At 36.5% G+C, this 21,054-nt stretch overlaps 1 protein-coding gene and 1 long non-coding RNA gene across 2 annotated transcripts; one reads left to right on the top strand and one right to left on the bottom strand.

Annotated features, from left to right (window-relative positions):
• The first annotated feature begins 3,798 nt into the window (after positions 1-3,798).
• Positions 3,799-6,933, top strand: LOC130462736 (uncharacterized). Its single transcript, XR_008923448.1, has 3 exons — positions 3,799-4,274; positions 5,455-5,861; positions 6,044-6,933. It is a non-coding gene; the product is annotated as an uncharacterized lncRNA (long non-coding RNA).
• Positions 6,934-15,040: 8,107 nt separating this feature from the next.
• Positions 15,041-18,540, bottom strand: LOC130462498 (uncharacterized). The gene is made up of 8 exons (XM_056830837.1): positions 18,537-18,540; positions 18,396-18,475; positions 18,227-18,304; positions 17,553-17,644; positions 17,122-17,128; positions 16,774-16,890; positions 16,606-16,675; positions 15,041-15,171 (listed from the first exon to the last, which is right to left on the bottom strand). Exons 1-8 carry the CDS (start codon positions 18,538-18,540, stop codon positions 15,041-15,043), a joined length of 579 nt encoding a protein of 192 aa, XP_056686815.1.
• Between the last annotated feature and the right edge of the window lie 2,514 nt (positions 18,541-21,054).

Genomic DNA, 21,054 nt, shown 5'->3' with positions numbered 1-21,054 from the left:
TCTTCTTTGTCCTAACCACCTAATGTATACAAAAAATATTTCAAATAGCATTAGAATGAGTAGTCTGTACTTTTGTCACAAAGATAAATCAACAAATATATCTTGTCTTGAGTAATGATCTAACACTACTACAAAAGACATACTTTGAAGACGGAAATCCCTCAGCGCTGAGGTAGAGGCGTTAGAGTAGGCTATGTATCCACGTGTTTTGTGGACGCCTTTCCGGTCGAACCAGTATTTGACTTATGAAAGCGTCGAGATATTACAGTCACGTGATATAAATTGAAGCCCACGTGTTTAAACTTTGGGAAAAAAGAAAACTGTTGTAAGAAATGGACTTCTCATTTGTTCTCCACATTTCCAAACCCTAACTTTTCATCTCTTTTTTTTTCAAGAGTTCAAGCCTTTGTAGAAACCGCAAATAGATTGCAATTCTTTATTATTTAAAACCTAAAAGAGTCTAGCTAGCTAACCTCCTCCTTAGCTTTGTAGACCAACTTCTACACTATCAAATGCCACCTCTTTTCCTCCCTTACCCCTGTCAATTTTTTTTTCTTCATAAATCTCTGCAAGTGTCGTAAAAAATTTAACTGTAGAACACAAACGCTATGAGTTAATGATCATGAACGAATGATAGAAATTGTCAGGGATAGGAGTCATACCCCTTACAGGAGTATAGGACTGCGAGAACATATTAGAGATTAGCTACCGCCTCGGTATGTCATAGCTTTGTAAACAATTCTCTTATTATTAACGAGTCTCTAATTCTCAACAAAGGCATCCAACGCTTTGGTTTAATATGCTGGTACTTTATCAGATTGTAGCGCCTAAGTTAAGTAAGAGTTAATGTACATAAAATTATGCATATATGGTACTACATGCCAACTTCTTAGATACGCACAAGAATGAAATCTATTCTACTTCTTATTCTTATCCAAACCTCTTCTTTGTCAAGTTATTTAAGGGTGGTTGTATCTTGGAACCTCTCCCCAATGCTTCTCTAGGTAACTCACTACTACAAAATGCTATAAATCTGGACGGCTTTTCCTCGACGCTACCAATGACCGTCAACTGATCTTTAGATTCCCGTGTTTTGTCGACGTGGATACGCGTCTTAGCTTATTTGAGACAGCAAATAGCGTCGAGATGTTATTGGAGAATTCATTCTTTTAGTACCATACAATATAGACTATTTAACTTTTGCCAGTAGTGAGACTTGGATTCTAATAAACAATGTTTTGTTCTTTCTTTTTATAATATCACTAGTACAAAAAGGGTAATTTGTGTCACTATTGTTACGTCGCACATTTTAATCAGTGACGCAAAAGAACTAATTTTGATAAAACAAAAATCTCCTGCGTCGGTCATTTACTTTTAACTGACGCAAATATACGTATACGGGGCTTTAAACTCATCTGCGTCGCAGAATAACTAATGAATGACGCACTTTATCTATAACTTACGTCGCGCTTTTACTATTCATCGACGAAGCATACCAATACCTCATTACCTTCCCCACCCCCCCCCCCCAAAAAAAAAAACTAATTACCGTACTCCTACCCTAAGACTTCGATATCACCGAGGAGAGTCTCTACATTCATCCTCCCCTCTCTTTCTCTCTCATCTTCTTTCCAGAACTCCACTGCTGAGATATCAACAACTCTGAATCTTTCCTTCATTTGAAATATCCTCTAACTATCATACCTATTGATCCATTTACTCGGAAAAATCAAGCTTGCGAAAACACGGCTCGAAGGGGAAAAATCTTATATTCTGCCGCGAAGAAGGAGATACTCCGTATCACAAAGCAGCACAGCTCGATTTCTAGTGGGTCACCAAATCTGCGACTTAGTTCGTCGGCGTCGTCGAATCGTTTCTTTGTATATAGCAGCAGGTACAATGCAATTTTTTTTAATTAGGTTTCTTGTTTATCAGCCTACAGTGTATTCTGATTTCTATGGTTCTTGTTTGTCAGCCTATTTCTAGGATTTTTTAAGGATGGGTAAAACGCCAAAGAGTTGGTGCTGAGCTCCGGTTAACGTCACCGCCGTCGTTGATGACCTTATTTCTTAGGTATTTCCCCTTTCTTTACCGTGAATCCAACTTCAATTAGTTTTTACTTTTTTTATATTGTTCTGATGAATATAAGGTTTGATTTTGTTAGTTAGTTTGTAAATTCGAATATTTTTAGCCATTGTTTGAACTTTAAATTGAGGATTATTTCATAGTTTCCTTCCATTGTTGATTTTTTGGTTTCTTTGAACTTTCTATTTTGGTAAATGGGTTAGTACTGATTTTGTGACCGTTTCTAAAAATGGGTTGTTTTTTTGGAACAATTGTGCTGTGATAGTGATGGAAACTGCGAAAAAGGCATTACAGTTTCCGGGTTTGGATGAAGAGAACAGTGCAGTTTGGTGTTCTAATGTATGTGGAATTTCAGCTCCATTTTTCTTTTTCTTTCTCCATTAATTAGTTTCTTTTCATAATTTTTTTGATGAACTCACAGGAAATCCAATTACACTTGATTTGACAAAAAGAAGCGTCACACCCACGAGGGACGAGGTCACGCATTAGCCTCGTGCTTTTTCGACCCCCTCACACTCGGTTCATTAAGTCCATAAAGATTGCAAGTGCATTGGTTAACCCAAAAGGCATAACAGTGAACTCATAATGACCGTATCTAGTCCTAAATGCAGTCTTTGGTATATCGTGCTCTGCGATTCTCAACTGATGATAGCCTGACCTCAAGTCAATCTTCGAAAACATTCCTGCTCCTTTCAACTGGTCAAATAGATCATCTATCCTAGGCAAAGGATACTTATTCTTGATTGTGACCTTATTGAGTTCCCTGTAGTCTATACAGAGTCTCATGCTACCGTCCTTCTTCTTCACAAACAAGACTGACGCTCCCTAAGGTGATGCACTTGGTCTAATATAACCTTTCTCTAACAATTCCTCAAGTTGACCTTTCAACTCACTCATTTCTGCCAGAGCCATTCTGTATGGGGCTTTCGAGATAGGTGCAGTTCCGGGTGCTAAATCTATGGTAAAATCGATTGGTCGATTGGGCGGCATTCCCGGGATCTCCTCCGGAAACACGTCCAAGAATTCACTCACCACTGCAATATCCCATGGTTTCTCTTTCATTACATGGTCTAGGCCTCTCACATTACATATGAAGACAGGGTTTCCTTTGTGTATTAATTTCACGAGCTCCATTGCCGTGACGACTCCTACACTCCTAGGCTTCCCAAAACGGCGATACGATACCACCTTTCCCAGACAAGACCTCAAGTGAATCTTCTGCTTCTCACAGTCAATCTTAGCTTTAAATATGGCCAACCAGTCCATTCCCAAAATCACATCTAAATCTCCTAACTCAAACTCAATTAGGCTAGACAAGAATATGGTTTTGGCTATGGTTAGAGGTACATTTCTATGGATCTTAGTGCATTTCACAATCTCACCTGTTGGTATCACTATGGGTACTTCTATTTCTTCGGGTTCTTTCAGTTCTAACTTCTTTAAGATACCCTTTGATATAAATGAATAAGTCGCACCAGAATCAAATAGTACTTTAACTAAAACTGAGTTAATAGAAACACTAGTGCAAAAACGTTTAATTGCATCGCTGCATTTGCATCGCCAATCTAAACATGTGACGCAAATGATAAATTTTAGCATAAAATTTAGTCATTTGCGTCGCAGCTTTATTAAACAGCGAGGCAAATGACTCTAAAATGCTCCCAGAGTCATTTGCGTCGCAGATTAGTAAAACAGCGACGCAATTTAATCAATCAAGTGCGTCGCAGTTTTATTAATCTGCGACGCAAATGACTCTGAGAACATCTTAGAGTCATTTGCCTCGCAGTTTAATAAAGCTGCGACGCACAGGTGTTTGTGAATTTAATTTTTTCTCAAATTCGCGCTCACCTTTTAATTGTTTTCTTCAATATTCTGACTTGCTCCAAATGACCTAAATCTATCGAAACCAGTTAAGCCCAAAACATCCGTTCTCACCGGCTTCACCCTTCCGTTTACCAGCTTCACTGCCGTCGTCTTCCCTCCTTCTGCGTCGTTCTCTCCTTCCCCTGCGCCGTTCAACTTGTTGTTCGTTCTCCTCTTCAACCTGCTGCTCGTTCTCTTCTTCCCCTGCGTCGTTCAACTCAAACTAATCAGTGTCGCTGCTCCGTGTTAACGCCGCCTTCCACGGCAGCCGCCCACGCCGCCGCCCACTCCTCCGCTCCTGGTCACTGTCTTCTCTCCTCTCCTAGGTATATTTAAAGATTGAATTTTAATTTTGATATTAAGATTGAATTTTTGTGGATATTGAATTTTAATTGTTCATTTTAATTTGAATTGTGCATTGTCTCTTGACTGTTAAGGTTTTGAGTTCGTTTGATTTTTGACGGAAAAATGCACTGATAATTCTTAGAATTTCGTTGTTTAGAATTTTACTTTTTTGGCATTGGACTACTATTCTGTAGGTTTTAGGCACGGAATTGCTATTATTTTGTGAGATTTGGATGTATTTGGGAGAAATGTGTTATGATTTTGATTGTTGTTTAAATTAATTTTCAGCTTTACCCTTATATCCTTGTAGTATTGGTCTTCTGACTTGTATTGGTCTGGTTTCCTGAAAAAATCAAAATGTTGAGAGTGAAGTGCAATTTCTCTTGCTGCAATATATTTTTTATATCATCAAATGTATGGATAATATTAATGCAATTTGCCAAATTCGGTTGCTCTCATTTTTGTACTCCATGTTTTAATTGGGAACTTGTGAAGAAACCCTTTCGTTGGCAACTTGGCATTATTTTCTTTATTTTTCTTTCAGGTAAAGAGCTTCACTATTATTTTCTGTTATGTTAAATACTAGATGTTGTTAAGGTCCCGTAAGGATTTTCATGTGGTTGCCACAGAAGCTGTTTGGTAATATGTGCTTGAATATTACGTATACTACCTCCGTAGATGCTGAAGATAACATACAAGAGTTGTTTGTGTTAGGTGTAGAAGCAATCCCGGATTGACAGAGGTTTCCTCTAGTTCTGTTGGCTTCTCCTTTTTGTGTTCTTGTTTTATTTATTTTCTTCAAATTTTGTGAAGACTTAACAAAAGATAGTTGTCGAACACTTGCATATCATTGCATTGAACATGATCGAACACTGTAATTTTCAATTGTTGTTGGTAATTAGATCACGAAACTGGTGATTTGGCAATTAGACATGTAACCAATGTATAAATTTCGTAGTTATGAAGTGGACTCGGAGCAGTTGTCTTGGCATATGCTCCTTTTGGTGATTAAAGTTTCTACACGACCTTTCTTTCTGTGGCAATTTGGATTTACTTATTAGTTACAATCGTTGTCAGAAACTCTGTGGAGTTGGATGTTTTAATAGTGATTTATCGCTTTTTAAATTGGAGTTCACTCTTTGAATAATCTATAATATGTAGACAGGGCACTGACGTGTCTCTGAAGGATCTTGACTACCTTTTGTCTCTACTTGAGGAAAAGAAGAGAAAGATGGCCGGAGCAAGAAGAAGCTAGGGTTTGAAGCCAGTAAACTCGCTAAGAATACAAGGAAATGGTTAAGATTGAAGCCAGTAAACTCGCTAAGAAGCATCCACGTGTCTTGCAGATGGAATGAGCTACTAGGACGGTGGTTGACTGGTACTTTCATTCCGGCAGAAATATTAAAAGTACAAGAGGTTGTGTCAATGAGATCAATCAGTATATTTCGCAACATAATCAGCTTTTGTTGGATCACATAACTGACCTTTGGAGCTCTCTGATGCCCAGTTTGTGTTCTGTGATGTTTACCAAGGCTTCATGCGTATCTTGTCCAACCCTAAACACTATGGTAAGCACTTTCATTACATTACATTGGTGGAACTGTTTTTAACCTATGATCTTGTAACAATGCTGGTTATAATGTTGTACAATACTTAGTGTTACTTATGCAGTTATATATGCATAATTATGTCTCTAAGCTGATTCTGTTGTGATGTTGGTAGTGATGGTATGTGAATTTTTGGGTGGTAGGCATCAAGGAAACAAGAGGAGCATGTTGTGGAATAGGGTGGCATGGAGCAGCATCGGGGTGCGACACCATGGAGATGGTTTGCAACCAAAGTACAGCTCATGTAATCCTTCTAAGGCCGTCAATTATCTGCTGGCCGACTCTGCCTGGTTCGGTCATCCATTGGGTGACATCTTTCATCCCTTGAGCGTCCGAGCACTGGTGAACATAGCTTCAGCAGCAGCAGCAGCAGCAGCAGCAGGTGTTCTGGCAACAACAGTTATCGATTACAAGCTAGAAGCAGCAGCAGCAGTTCTGGCAGAAGTAGAAAGCAGCAATTTTGGCAGCAGCCAGTTGAAACAAGAACAAAACCAAGCCAGCCTAAAGAGTGTTTATTTTCACCAGTTGCTGGACTTTCTTGAAGTTCTCTGCCTTAACTGTGACTATCACCGTTGGTAATGCATCCCATCTTTGTATTGAAAGTCATATCTTGATTTGTCATAGATTTGATTTCTAACATCTTCCATTTTTATATCCGGGATAGAGATATTTACTTAAACTTTTATGTTTAAAGTGTAGTTAGGTTATCAACATGTTGGTTGATCTATGGTGAATTTGCCTTTTATTGGGTTGTAAACTGTTTTGACAGGTATATATTAATGTATTATAACATTCCCGGTATTGGGGAGGGTCAAATTACAAAGGAAATATTGTCAAAATTTTCACCTAGTTTACTTTTATTTTTATGCTCTGAATATACTAGTACTGAAAGCTGCTTATTTTATTTAATCTATGGATTAAATAAAATCAGCAGCTCATTTTTTTTAGAATATCCAAAAGTCATTTGCGTCGCACTTTAGCTAATCTGCGACGCAAATGACATTTTTTTTAACATATTGAAAAGTCATTTGCGTCGCACATTTAGCTAATGTGCGTTGCAAATGACATTTTTTTAACATATTGAAAAGTCATTTGCGTCGCACATTTAGCTAATGTGCGTTGCAAATGACATTTTTTTTAACATATTGAAAAGTCATTTGCGTCGCACATTTAGCTAATGTGCGTTGCAAATGACTTTTCAGCACCATGCCTGAAAAGTTATTTGCGTCGCACATTAGCTAATTGTGCGACGCAAATAAGGTTCATTTGCGTCGCACAAATGTGCGACGCAAATGACTTTTAGTCATTTGCGTCGAGAGCTTTTGCCACGCACGATGTGCGACGCAAATGTGCTTAAAAGTGCGATGCAAATGACCCTTTTTCCACTAGTGAAAAAGTACCAGCTATGACGTCAGACAAGTTTTCGTCTTCCTGCCTAGTGATCACATTCAGCTTCCCTTGGGCAACTCTCTTGTTTTAGCCACTTCCATTGGCATTTCCATTGGCATTTCCATTGGCATTTCGGTTCCCATTTTGCTGATAGTTCCCTCCGGGCTTTCCATTACCCTGGCCATTATTGCCATTGTTACCATTCTGGTTACCCCTTTGGTTTCCACCATTATTTCCTCCACTCCGGTTTTGGTTATTCCGGTTGTTGTTCTGGCGGCTGCCTTGGTTACCTTGGTTGGGTTTCCTATTCTTGGCCCAACACTCAAATTCTCTATGGCCTAGCTTCTCACAAAAACTACAAACAACTTGGTTTCCATTACAGTCTCGACCTGGGTGATTAGTATGGCAACGTCTACACTCATAGTCTATCGTTCCATTCCCTGCAGACTGATTCTTATCTCCATTGTTATTGTGGAAATTGTTCCTATTTCCACCATGGTTTCCCTTGAACTGGAAATGGTTGTTTCCCTTGTTTTTCTTAAAATTCCCTTGATTTTGCTGACCACCACCTTGGTTATGGTTGCCAACATCCTTCCTCTTTTCACCAATCCCATTCTTTCTTTGCTGCAGGCCATACAGATGGGCAGCTTTTCCATATAGGGTGTCAAGAGATGTAAAGGTCTCTCCAGCAAGCATTAATTGCAATTCCATAGTCAATCCACTCTCAAATCTCTGGGCTCTAAGCTCCTCCGTTGCCACCACTTCCGGTGCAAACCTAGACAACTCGATGAACTTCGAATAATACTCTGTTACAGACATACAATCCATTTTCAACTCGATGAACTCTTGAGCTTTCTGCTTCTTCAGATATGGCGGGTAAAACTTGTTTCTTAAGGCTACTTTGAATGATTCCCATCCAAATCCAGGTGTAGCTCTCAAAGAATTCTCACATCTTTGCCACCATAGATCGTCTTCTCCCCTAAGGTAATAAACAGCACTATTAACCCTAAGGTTCTCGGGAAATTGACAGCTACGATAAGCTTATCGAACTCCCTTAGCCAGTTCTCAAGCACAGTTGGGTATATCTCCCCTTGGTACAAAGGAGGCTTACTTTGGGCCACCTTATTAAACATCTCACCAGCTGGATCAACTCCCTGGTTATTCCTATCCTGTGTTAAGTTCTGCACTACTTCAGCTAGTTGCCTGACCACGTCAGCCATTCCTTGGGTAGTCATTTCCCTTCTCCTGAATAAAACAAAAGACTAACTTTAACAACTGAGGTTGGACACTGCCTTACTAACACGTTGCATTAGCTAGTCATTCAATTGGTGCACATACACAAAAATTTCGGACCCTAGGCCGGATAGGCGCCTATTTATGGGTCGCTTTTCCCTTAGTCCGCATCACAAAATTCAGGTGGTGAAGGATTGGACCACCTTGCAAGTACAATTTCATTGAAGAAATGCATAAAATTCCTTTTGCGATAATCGCTCAAAGATAGTATAGACTTAGAATTAAGGATATAAGAAGGAATTCTAGATTTTATTGCTTCCATGGAAAAAAATAATACATCCTTTGGATCGTACTTTATTCGGAAAACCACAAAACGGAACTACTAAAACCATAAATAGTAGTGTAATACTTTATTGATTCACTAAATCTAGGCACTAGCTATTACAAAAGCTTAAAATTCTATTCAACTATCCAGCCACCCTTACAAACAGGTGAAGAGGGCTCATGGTCTTCAAAGTCATCAAAGTCTTCCTCTGGATCAGACTCATACTCCATATCCTCATTGTTTTGCTGTTGCACACTGTTTACCTCATCATTGTCGACTTCAGGTTCAATTTCTGTGACAAGATATCTCAATAGTGGGTTCAGGAATGATAGGATTAGGGTTCTCAATCTCAACAACATCATCATCACTATCCTCATCCATCTGAGTCTCTGTATCATGATCTAATCCAAAAATGTTCATGTTCTCTACCGTTTTACCATCATCGGAAACATTCCTCTGCGAGCTCTATAATCGTAGTCATAATCTCCAAATCATATCTCCATCTACCATCTGGAGTACCATACTTGTAGTAATTAGGGATACCATTTTCCATATGCATATGCCGAAATCGATTCTTAAGCTCTATGTATGGGTTCTTGGAAGGTAAGCAATGAATAACCATCTCTGCCATAACATCTTTCTTTCTCAACTCAGGTAGGTTCTGCATTGAAGCAAAGTAATTGCAGGCAAACTCAATCTTCTTGACATAAATGTGTGGGGTCTCACAGTCTAGCTTCTCTAGGTTTCCTAGATTTGCGTACTTTGAAATCAACATCTTAATCCTGAAAGTTAACAACTACAAAGTCTTACTAAAAGTGTTCCAAAACAAAGTAAGTTCGTTGAGCCATACAATTTTCAATGCACAAGTACATGCTTAATCATGATTCGTGATGCAATTAATCACATAAAGCAACCAAAACATGATCAAACTTTAATTAAAAGATCACAACATCAAGGCATAAACACATAAACACTTGATTAGCAAGGCATACTTAGACAACACATACTTTAAAAGAATTAAATAAATAATTAAATAATTAATTCGAAATTTTCGAAAGAATATATTATTTTATTTTATTTTTTCGAAAATTCGGAAAATCCGAAAGAAAACTAAATTTTTTTTTTCTTTTTTTGAAAAATCCGAAAATATTTCGGAAATTAGAAGAATAATTCGAAATTTAAAATAATTTTCAAACACTAGAAATAATTGGTATTTGGCTTTTCAAAATTTTGAGTACTCATAAATAACGTTTTGACTTTAGGAAAATTGTTTTCGAAAATCCTAAAGTTCCGCAATCGTAGTTTAAGGATTCACCACTTTGCACTATTAATTAATGCAAAGCAGCTCTCAAACTTGAGCTCTGCAAATACCACTTTGTAACACCCTAATAATTCCTTGCTTTTTATAAAACATTTTCCAACTTAAAACACAGGAATTACCATGCAAGATATTACCGCCACCGGAATAACGGCTAAGGCTAATTACCAGAATTACGCAGCGGAATTAACTAACTTTCAAAACATATTAAATAAATAGTTAATGGTAATTAAAACAAGTTGGAACCGTTGAGGCCCAAACTAAACAAACCGTTTGAAAATCCATTAACTGAAAATAGTAGTATTAGTCATGACTATAAATAAAAATAGAGTTTATAAATTACGGAAGCATAAAACTCCCAACTCGAATCCCATGATAACTTCTCCCGCAAGTCATCTCTACAAACCTGCTTTATTGAAAATCTACTCCCCAACAACGCAAATGCAATTGATGGTTCATCATAGGGTCATTAAGGCAAAGGACAAGACCAGAAGACATGAAGCACGAAGTCAGCAAAAGCTGAGTACGAACAAGCTAGAATAACATTCTATCCTAACATGCTTCACTCGACAAATTTAATAATCCACATGCAAAAGCCATGTAATAAACAAACAAACATGGAGACAAGACTCGACACTTGACACGACTCTTGACACAGAGATTAAATAAAAAGTAGCTTCGAACGGGTAAAGTAAAGTATCCTCAAAAGGAAAGAAAGGGTGATGGGAGCCAACCATACACCAAAATAAGTCGGGCTACTACCGACAGTCGGGTCATACCGACAGGAATTCCAATGCACAACGGCATAAAAGAGAATGAAACAACGTCTTGTATCATTGTAGGAGTACAAGTTTTCCGGCAAGACTCCCCCCATTGTTCATACTCAAGGTATATACGTTCCAAGAGTTTTGAAGCTCTTTGGGTTACACTTTACGTTCATTAGTACATTATGTTCAAGGCGACTCAAGACACAACATACAAACAATTGAACAATTAAACAATTCAACAATGACACTTCAATATTTTACTTCTTTTGGACTGATTGTTACAATATATTAGGGGTTGAAGGGGAATTTTATTTTCTCTGACTATTCCATGCCTGAAGTTATTGGATATGATCTGCTGAAAAAGATTAAGGTTATTTTTCTCTATTTTAGGTGATTTTCCCTTGCAGTTATTTGTTTGTTTGTAGCATAATAAACTCAATAATATTTCTGTTTTGTGTTACTCGGGTACTCGTGTTCAAGTATCCGATTAGGTTATTTTATGAAAATTTCCCATGATTTTCGCCCAAATTTAGTGTTCCAGTAACAGAATTCTGTTTGTTGAAAGAAAAGATTAAGAGTATCTTTGGTTCTGTGAATCTTTCTTTCGATTTCCGCGATTTCCCCTTGTAGTTATTTGTTTATTTGTGGCGTATTACAATAGGACTACTGATTCCGGACGATAGAAGTATAATATATGGAGTCAATTATGCTCTTACCATTTAGAACCAAGATATGTTTCAATAATTAGAAAACCCCTAGACCCAAGAAAAATATTACATAGTAAAGTTCTTGTCATTAATTCACTATATGAATATATTTGTCCTGTTTTTTGGTCTTGGTAATGTTGGTGGGGTTTATTTTAAAGCCTACTTGACCTGTTTTTATAATCTTTTAATCAACATTGTATATAAGCAATCAAGTTCCAATGTTTTATTTGTACTTGATGCAACAGAATCAAGCAAGAATATGGCTCGGAGAAGTTTTGCAGATAAGATTTGATGAGCAGATAGACATCTCAGACTTACTTGCAGACGGGGAGTTGATGTAAGAACTTCTCTTGAACTCATTTCCCAAATAATTTCTCTCTCTTAAAACTACTCAATTACTTGATGGGAAATCTTTCCAGCTGTTGATGTGGACTAGCTAGTAGCCAAAATGTACATTTGCACTGTATCAACAGAACTGAGAAATTGTGGTGGTAGTGGTAGTCTGTGTGTGTGTCAGTGTGTGGGGGGTTCTTTTGGTCACCTGCTATTGCAAGTAAAGACTTGAACGGTGTATCTTACCTTGAGCTCCCAAAATAATTTGAGTTGCCTTATGCTTGTGAAAATTTGAGGTGGGATAAACTTAGCTGCTCGAAACATGTTCTATTTGTTTCCTTTAGGATATTTTTATTTCCGCCTTGGGGGATTACTTTTCTAATTGTGAGTTGTCTTAAATCTTAATGACTAGTGGTTATGAACTTTAGTTCTAAGGTCAGTTACACAACTTCAATGCATGGATCTCATGTTATTGCACATTAGTGGCTGCATGTACTATGCAACTTGAGTGCAATTGTATGATTGAAAAAAGAATTAGCACTTAGTTAAGATGCAAAATTATAGATGATTCTACATGTATATTCGTGTGCTCTTTTTTGGCTTTTGCCTCAGTGTTCTCAATAGGCCACAAACTTAAGACCCTTAAAGATTTGCATGATTGTTTAGATAACTTAATTGTCCTCCCATAAAACCAACAAAAATTAATGCAACTGTCCAGATTGCTGCTTCTACTTTTAGTATTCCTCTTAGCTTTGTATTCATATCAGAGACTAGTACATATAAGGTAACGTACCAGCAGAAAAATGTTAAATTCTCACTCATTATTATTTTAGAGCAACAAAACTCACTTGTATTTTCCTGTTTCTTTATTCTGTCAAACAGGTAACAAATTCATCACTAACTGCAGCATCAGCAAGTTCTGATATTTACGGTGTTGCAGTTCTAGATGCTTGTGAGATTAAATAAAATCAGTAGCTTTCAATACTGCCAAAACACATAATGCATTGATTTTCTTGTTATTTAATCAAGTTCAGGCAGGCCAGCACAATTCAAACCGGTTAAAATCATTTTCGAGCCACAAGTTATGGGGTCATAATTCAAGGCTTTCGTTTAAGGGCACCCATTTTATGGAAAATTGAAACTCTAAGTTTCGAATTTCTGAATGCACGTCCTAAAAGTACGTGAAAAAATAGACAACTTTAAAAAAATAATCCGGTTAAAATCATTCCCTAGCACCAAGTTATGGGGTCATAATTCAGGGCTTTCGTTTTAGGGCACCCATTTTAGGGAAAGAAGAAGCTCTAAGTTTCGAAATTATGAACGCACGGCCTAATATTGGGTGAAACAATAGGCAACTTTTAAAAAAGAATCAAGTAAAGATCATTTCCGAGCACCAAGTTATGGGGTCATAATTCAGGGCTTTTGTTTTAGGGCACCCATTTTAGGAAAAATTGAAACTCTAACTTTCGAAAATCTGAATGCACGGCCTAATAGTGAGTTAAAAAATAGGCAACTTTTAAAAAAAAATCCGGTTAAAATCATTCCCGAGAACCAAGTTATAGGGTCATAATTCAAGGCTTTCGTTTTAGGGCACCCATTTTAGGGAAAATTGAAACTCTAAGTTTTGAATTTCTGAATGCACAGCCTAATAGTGGGTGGAAAAATAGGCAACATTTAAAAAATAATCCGGTCAAGATCATTCCCGAGCACCAAGTTATGGGGTCATAATTCAAAGCTTTTGTTTTAGGGCACCCATTTTAGGGGAAATGTAAACTCTAAGTTTTGAATTTCTAAATGTACCGCCTAATAGTGGGAGAAAAAATAGACAACTTTTAAAAAAGAATCCGGTTAAAATCATTCCCGAGCACCAAGTTATGGGGTCATAATTCAGGGCTTTCGTTTTAGGGCACCCATTTTATGGAAAATTGAAACTCTAAGTTTCGAATTTTTGAATGGACAGCCTAAGAGTGGGTGAAAAAATAGGCAACTTTTAAAAAATAATCCGGTTAAAATCAATCCCGAGCACCAAGTTATGGGGTCATAATTCAGGGATTTCGTTTTAGTGTACCCATTTTAGGAAAATTTGAAACTCTAAGTTTCGAATTTCTGAATGCACGGCCTAATAGTGGGTGAAAAAATAGGCAACTTTTAGAAAAGAATCCGGTTAAAATCATTCCCGAGCACCAAGTTATGGGGTCATGTGAATAAGGGAGCTAAGAAACCTTTACAAAGCTGTAGAAGAACTGCATTAGGTAACTCCAAGATGAAGCCAAGAACTAACAATATTTGCAAATTAAAAAATCAAACTAGAATATCGAAAACAAAATCAGATGAAAACATAAGGTTTATTATATTGATAGATGGGATTACTTGAATATTATGAAAGGTAGTGTTACAAGTGTAAAAACATAATTGTAGGCACATAATTCTTATAGTTTGATTTAAAATAATCATCTACCAAAAAAAAATTCTATAAAAATGTATAATCTTGTTTTGCTAGCTATCACGTAACAGTACGGCCAGAATATAAAGATACACTAGTGGAAAAATGTTCATTTGCGTCGGTCTTTTAAGTACATTTACGTCGCACATTGGTGCGACGCAACTGGCAGCGACGCAAATGAATAAAGTCATTTGCGTCGCACATTTGGGCGACGCAAATAAGAGTCATTTGCGTCGCATATTAGTAAAACTGCGACGCAAATGGCTTTTTTTAAAACATGCTGAAAAGTCATTTGCGTCGCACTTTAGCTAAACTGCGACGCAAATGACTTTTCAGTATGTTTAAAAAAAGTCATTTGCGTCGCAGTTTAGCTAAAGTGCGACGCAAATGACTTTTCAGCATGTTTAAAAAAAGTCATTTGCGTCGCAGTTTTAGCTAATCTGCGACGCAAATGACTTTGGATATTCTAAAAAAAATGAGCTGCTGATTTTATTTAATCCAGAGATTAAATAAAATCAGTAGCTTTCAATACTGCCAAAACACATAATGCACTGATTTTCTTGTTATTTAATCAAGTTCAGGCAGGTCAGCACAATTCAGACCATACAATGTTATTTAATCAAGTTCAGGACTCGTTTCTTCCTGAAAAATTAAGGCCTGCTAACAAGTTGGTTCTGAAATTGTCCGCCTCCTCGGCCTTTTTTGACTGCATTGCTGTTGGAGCCATTAAGAGCAGCAACGGCTGGCTGTTTGCCCCTGCAACAAGTACATGTGTCCAATTTTCCCAAGGAAAAACAACAAACAGTCTTCAAACATGGAAACACATGAGAGAATACATAAATCATATTTGATCACTTCAAACTTTAAAGCTTTATTTGCTATGTTCCATTTGCATCCTCCGTTTGAACAAACTGCAACCTTGCAATTTCATTCCTCATTTCGATTATCCCAATTTTGAGTATTATCTCAATTGTAAGTACAGTTGTACAAATCATAAAAAAATCAGTCACCTGATCACTAGGAATCGTCTAACACATAAAATTACAATCCAAAACCTAACTTTGAATATTATTAATGACGAGGTTTACGAAACCCTTCACACAATTCATACAAATTCCAACTAATTTACATTTAAAAGTTGAAATTCAATGCTAAATCATTAAACTGTCTGAACCCTAGATTAATCATAATCAACAACACACAAGCATCAGAAATCAAGATCCTTAAATTCAAACAACCACTAATTAACAATAATAACTTAATGTGCGAACGAAACAACAACATAATCAAAGCCCTCGTTTCACCCAAATCAACATAAAAAAGCACAACATTAGATAAACATGGAAATGAAGGTAAGAGGGCAGGCACTGCATAACAGATCATCTACAACTGATGAAAGTTCTGTTCTGTTTTTTCTTTCCTATCTTGTCCAGTCAATGTGTCTATTTCGACCTCAGAAAAAGCAGCACCATAAGTGAAATAAGTTATAAAAGACTAGGAGAGTACAAGCAAACCGCAAATAAGCCACAAAATTAAAATAGATATTCTCCTGCAAATTTTGAAAATAAGGTATATGAAACCATGGCCTCCACTAATTAATATTTTCTTGAAAGAATTCTTGCTATTAGATCCACATCACACAGGTCACTGGATCTCAATTACATTAACTCATTTAATCTGCAATGATAATTAGATAGATGTAGTAACATGATTACAGTTATTGTTTAAGGTCAAAATAATTAGATAGGATAAGTGTGTTTAATTGATTTCTTGGGGTGAAGAATCTCGATCAGTTAAGAAACCAACTTATATTTTTATTTATTTCAATAAATTGAGTTGCACGTATACACACAGAAAACTTAAGCATTTATATTTTGACTAATCAGCACCATCTGCATTCTGCAATGCATGGAAATGTATATGGCAGCTTATTTTGAAAGAAATTCTTTCCATAATCTCACATGACCAAACAAACATTATCAAACAGCCTCGTACGTTCTCCCATGTTAGTTAAAACTTAAAAGGCAAGGACTTCAACTCTTTTGAGTCTTTATACCACTATAAAACATAGCAAAATCTGTTAAAGGTTTACTCATAAAAACAAAAGCACCATTTGACTTATCTGTTAGGACGTAGGAACTTACTATCGTTTTGAAGCAATCGGATCCATCCTTGCTTTTATTTGCTCACAAGCATCTAGAACTGCAACACCGTAAATATCAGAACTTGCTGATGCTGCAGTTAGTGATGAATTTGGAACCTGTTTGGCAGAATAAAGAAACAGGAAAATACAAGTGAGTTTTGTTGCTCTAAAATAATAATGAGTGAGAATTTAACATTTTTCTTCTGGTTCGTTACCTTATATGTACTAGTCTCTGATATGAATACAAAGCTAAGAGGAATACTAAAAGTAGAAGCAACAATCTGGACAGTTGCATTAATTTTTGTTGGTTTTATGGGAGGACAATTAAGTATCTAAACAATCATACAAATCTTTAAGGGTCTTAAGTTTGTGGCCTATTGAGAACACTGAGGCAAAAGGCAAAAAAGAGCACACGAATATACATGTAGAATCATCTATAATTTTGCATCTTAACTAAGTGCTAATTCTTTTTTCAATCATACAATTGCACTCAAGTTGCATAGTACATGCAGCCACTAATGTGCAATAACATGAGATCCATGCATTGAAGTTGTGTAACTGACCTTAGAACTAAAGTTCATAACCACTAGTCATTAAGATTTAAGACAACTCACAATTAGAAAAGTAATCCCCCAAGGCGGAAATAAAAATATCCTTAAGGAAACAAATAGAACATGTTTCGAGCAGCTAAGTTTATCCCACCTCAAATTTTCACAAGCACAAGGCAACTCAAATTATTTTGGGAGCTCAAGGTAAGATACACCGTTCCAGTCTTTACTTGCAATAGCAGGTGACCAAAAGAACCCCCCACACACTGACACACACACAGACTACCACTACCACCACAATTTCTCAGTTCTGTTGATACAGTGCAAATGTACATTTTGGCTACTAGCTAGTCCACATCAATAGCTGGAAAGATTTTCCATCAAGTAATTGAGTAGTGTTAAGAGAGAGAAATTATTTGGGAAATGAGTGCAAGAGAAGTTCTTACATCAACTCCCCGTCTGCAAGTAAGTCTGGGATGTCTATCTGCTCATCAAATCTTATCTGCAAAACTTCTCCGAGCCATATTCTTGCTTGATTCTGTTGCATCAAGTACAAATAAAACATTGGAACTTGATTGCTTATATACAATGTTGATTAAAAGATTATAAAAACAGGTCAAGTAGGCTTTAAAATAAACCCCACCAACATTACCAAGACCAAAAAACAAGACAAATATATTCATATATTGAATTAATGACAAGAACTTTACTATGTAATCTTTTTCTTGGGTCTAGAGGTTTTCTAATTATTGAAACATATCTTGGTTCTAAATGGTAAGAGCATAATTGACTCCATATATTATACTTCTATCGTCCGGAATCAGTAGTCCTGTTGTAATACGCCACAAATAAACAAATAACTGCAATGGGAAATCGCGGAAATCGAAAGAAAGATTCACAAAACCAAAGATACTCTTAATCTTTTCTTTCAACAAACAGAATTCTGTTACTGGAACACTAAATTTGGGCGAAAATCACGGGAAATTTTCATAAAATAACCTAATCGGATACTTGAACACGAGTACCCGAGTAACACAAAACAGAAATATTATTGAGTTTATTATGCTACAAACAAACAAATAACTGCAAGGGAAAATCACCTAAAATAGAGAAAAATAACCTTAATCTTTTTCAGCAGATCATATCCAATAACTTCCGGCATGGAATAGTCAGAGAAAATAAAATTCACCTTCAACCCCTAATACATTGTAACAATCATCAAAAAAATTATGAAAAGAAACTAATTAATGGAGAAAGAAAAAGAAAAATGGAGCTGAAATTCCACATACATTAGAACACCCAATTGCACTGTTCTCTTCATCCAAACCCGAAAACTGTAATGCCTTTTTCGCAGTTTCCATCACTATCACTGCACAATTGTTCCAAAAAAACAACCCATTTTTAGAAACGGTCACAAAATCAGTACTAACCCATTTACCAAAATAGAAAGTTCAAAGAAACCAAAAAATCAACAATGGAAGGAAACTATGAAATAATCCTCAATTTAAAGTTCAAACAAACGCTAAAAATATTCGAATTTACAAACTAACTAACAAAATCAAACCTTATATTCATCAGAACAATATAAAAAAAGTAAAAACTAATTGAAGTTGGATTCACGGTAAAGAAAGGGGAAATACCTAAGAAATAAGGTCATCAACGACGGTGGCGACGTTAACCGGAGCTCAGCACCAACTCTTTGGCGTTTTACCCAACCTTAAAAAACCCTAGAAATAGGCTGACAAACAAGAACCCTAGAAATCATAATACACTGTAGGCTGATAAACAAGAAACCTAATTAAAAAAAATTGCATTGTACCTGCTGCTATATACATTGAAACGATTCGACGACGCCGACGAACTAAGTCGCAGATTTGGTGACCCACTAAAAATCGAGCTGTGCTGCTTTGTGATACGGAGTATCTCCTTCTTCGCGGCAGAATATAAGATTTTTCCCCTTCGAGCCGTGTTTTCGCAAGCTTGATTTTTCCGAGTAAATGGAACAATAGGTATGATAGTTAGAGGATATTTCAAATGAAGGAAAGATTCAGAGTTGTTGATATCTCGGCAGTGGAGTTCTGGAAAGAAGATGAGAGAGAAAGAGAGGGGAGGAGGAATGTAGAGACTCTCCTCGATGATATCGAAGTCTTAGGGTAGGAGTACGGTAATTAGTTTTTTTTTTTTTGTGGGGGGGGAAGGTAATGAGGTATTGGTATGCTTCGTCGATGAATAGTAAAAGCCCGACGTAAGTTATAGATCACTACTAGAAATGACATCTATAACGACCAATAAATAACGACCAACCAATTAAATTTGTCGTTGGAAGAGTTAAAATGAAAATTTGGCCCAAAAGAGCGCGGGTCATTTTGATAATTTAAATGAAAAAGCTGAGCCGAATATTTTCAATTTTTTTCGTCGTTAATATTCCAAGAAGTTCCAGACTTCCAGTTACATCTCTCTAAAACCTAGGTCAAATGTAAAACACTAAAACCCCTAAAATCTTTCGGTTTTCCTTCTTCTCTAATTCCACTAATACGATGGTTGTAGACAAATTTTAGAAACTATATACTCTGAATTTGCATATGCTTTCAGAGTAATCTTCTCCAAACTAAAAATCTATGCTCCCTCTTAATCAATCATTTATCATTGACTCGATGGGCGACTATCTACATCGATGTGGCACCAGCACCGGTACCGGCACCACTTATTGCCACTCTTGTTCAATTCTAGAAGATGGGAAAGAAAATCATATCCTAAAAAGAAAACCGATACCCTAAAATTGAAGAATTTCCGGAAGAAGCAGAGAAGGTGAAGCACTTCCATGTCGAAAAGTTGGAAAATAATTGGGTTTTTAATTAAGAAAACCCATATCCCCATTGATTGGTAAGGACTAATTTAGAAAATAATTGGGTTTTTAATTGCTTTTTTATGTGCGTCTTTGTTTTGTAATGAATTGTTAGGTTTTGATAGTAATTGACATACTCCATAGAATCGAAATAGGTATGGTGGTTTTGCATTGGAAAGTTTTTGTGACAATTTAGGTGGTGACATCGGAAAAGATGGTGGTAGACTCAGTTGGCTCGTTGTTGTCCAGGCGAGCGAGCATGTGATTCGGCATCTGCAATTAACACAGCGGTAAAATTCAATTGTATTGTCTCTCAAGTCTAATATGGTCTGTAAGTCAATCCCTATTTGAATCTCGCTTAATTCATTTACAATTTTAATTGTTCTATTTCTATTGTTCCAAATTTTATGTATATAATTAACCAATTATTCTGTTGAAAAGTTCAATTAGTTGTACTACTCTAGTATGGTGGATAATCGTAACATGTATTGGAAGTTTTCAACTTCATACTATACCACTCTGCAATTGTTGTTTTATTCATTGAAATCTATTTGCAGTTTATTCTCTATACATACAAATATACAACTTCTCATACTTCGTATTTTTATTGTCTTTTTATTTTTTGAATGTACATTTTCTTAGTTTTAACTACTCTGTATTGGAAATCTATTAGCTTACTTATAAATTGGCAGATTCTTATATGTTCACAATTCTCCTTTGTCATCAAAAAAATGATCTGCAATTCTCCTTCCCTCTATTGTAAATAGAAATTCTCTTTCCCTCAACAGAGAAATATGATGTTGAATTTTCCCCTTGAAGATTAGGAGCTAATGTAGATAGGTTCTTTCAATGAAATTTCTGTCTGCATGGAGTTTGTTGTGATTTTTTTGTTTGTTTCGAAGCACCGTTTTTTAATTGCAATGTTAGTTGTTGAATTATTTGCCACTTTCTAAAAAGTCGTCGTCATTCTGCATTGATAGTCCTTTCCCGTGGGTGGGGAGGGGATAGGCATTGTTCTGGCTGAGTTGGGAAAACTCCAACGTTCTGGCTGAGTTGGCAAAACTCCAGCATATCTTATATATGTGTGCCCTTTGGTAATTGTA

The sequence above is a fragment of the Spinacia oleracea genome, chromosome 6 (genome assembly GCF_020520425.1).
Source record: "Spinacia oleracea cultivar Varoflay chromosome 6, BTI_SOV_V1, whole genome shotgun sequence".
Taxonomy (NCBI): Eukaryota; Viridiplantae; Streptophyta; class Magnoliopsida; order Caryophyllales; family Amaranthaceae; genus Spinacia; species Spinacia oleracea.
This window is presented reverse-complemented; position numbering and strand designations above follow the sequence as displayed.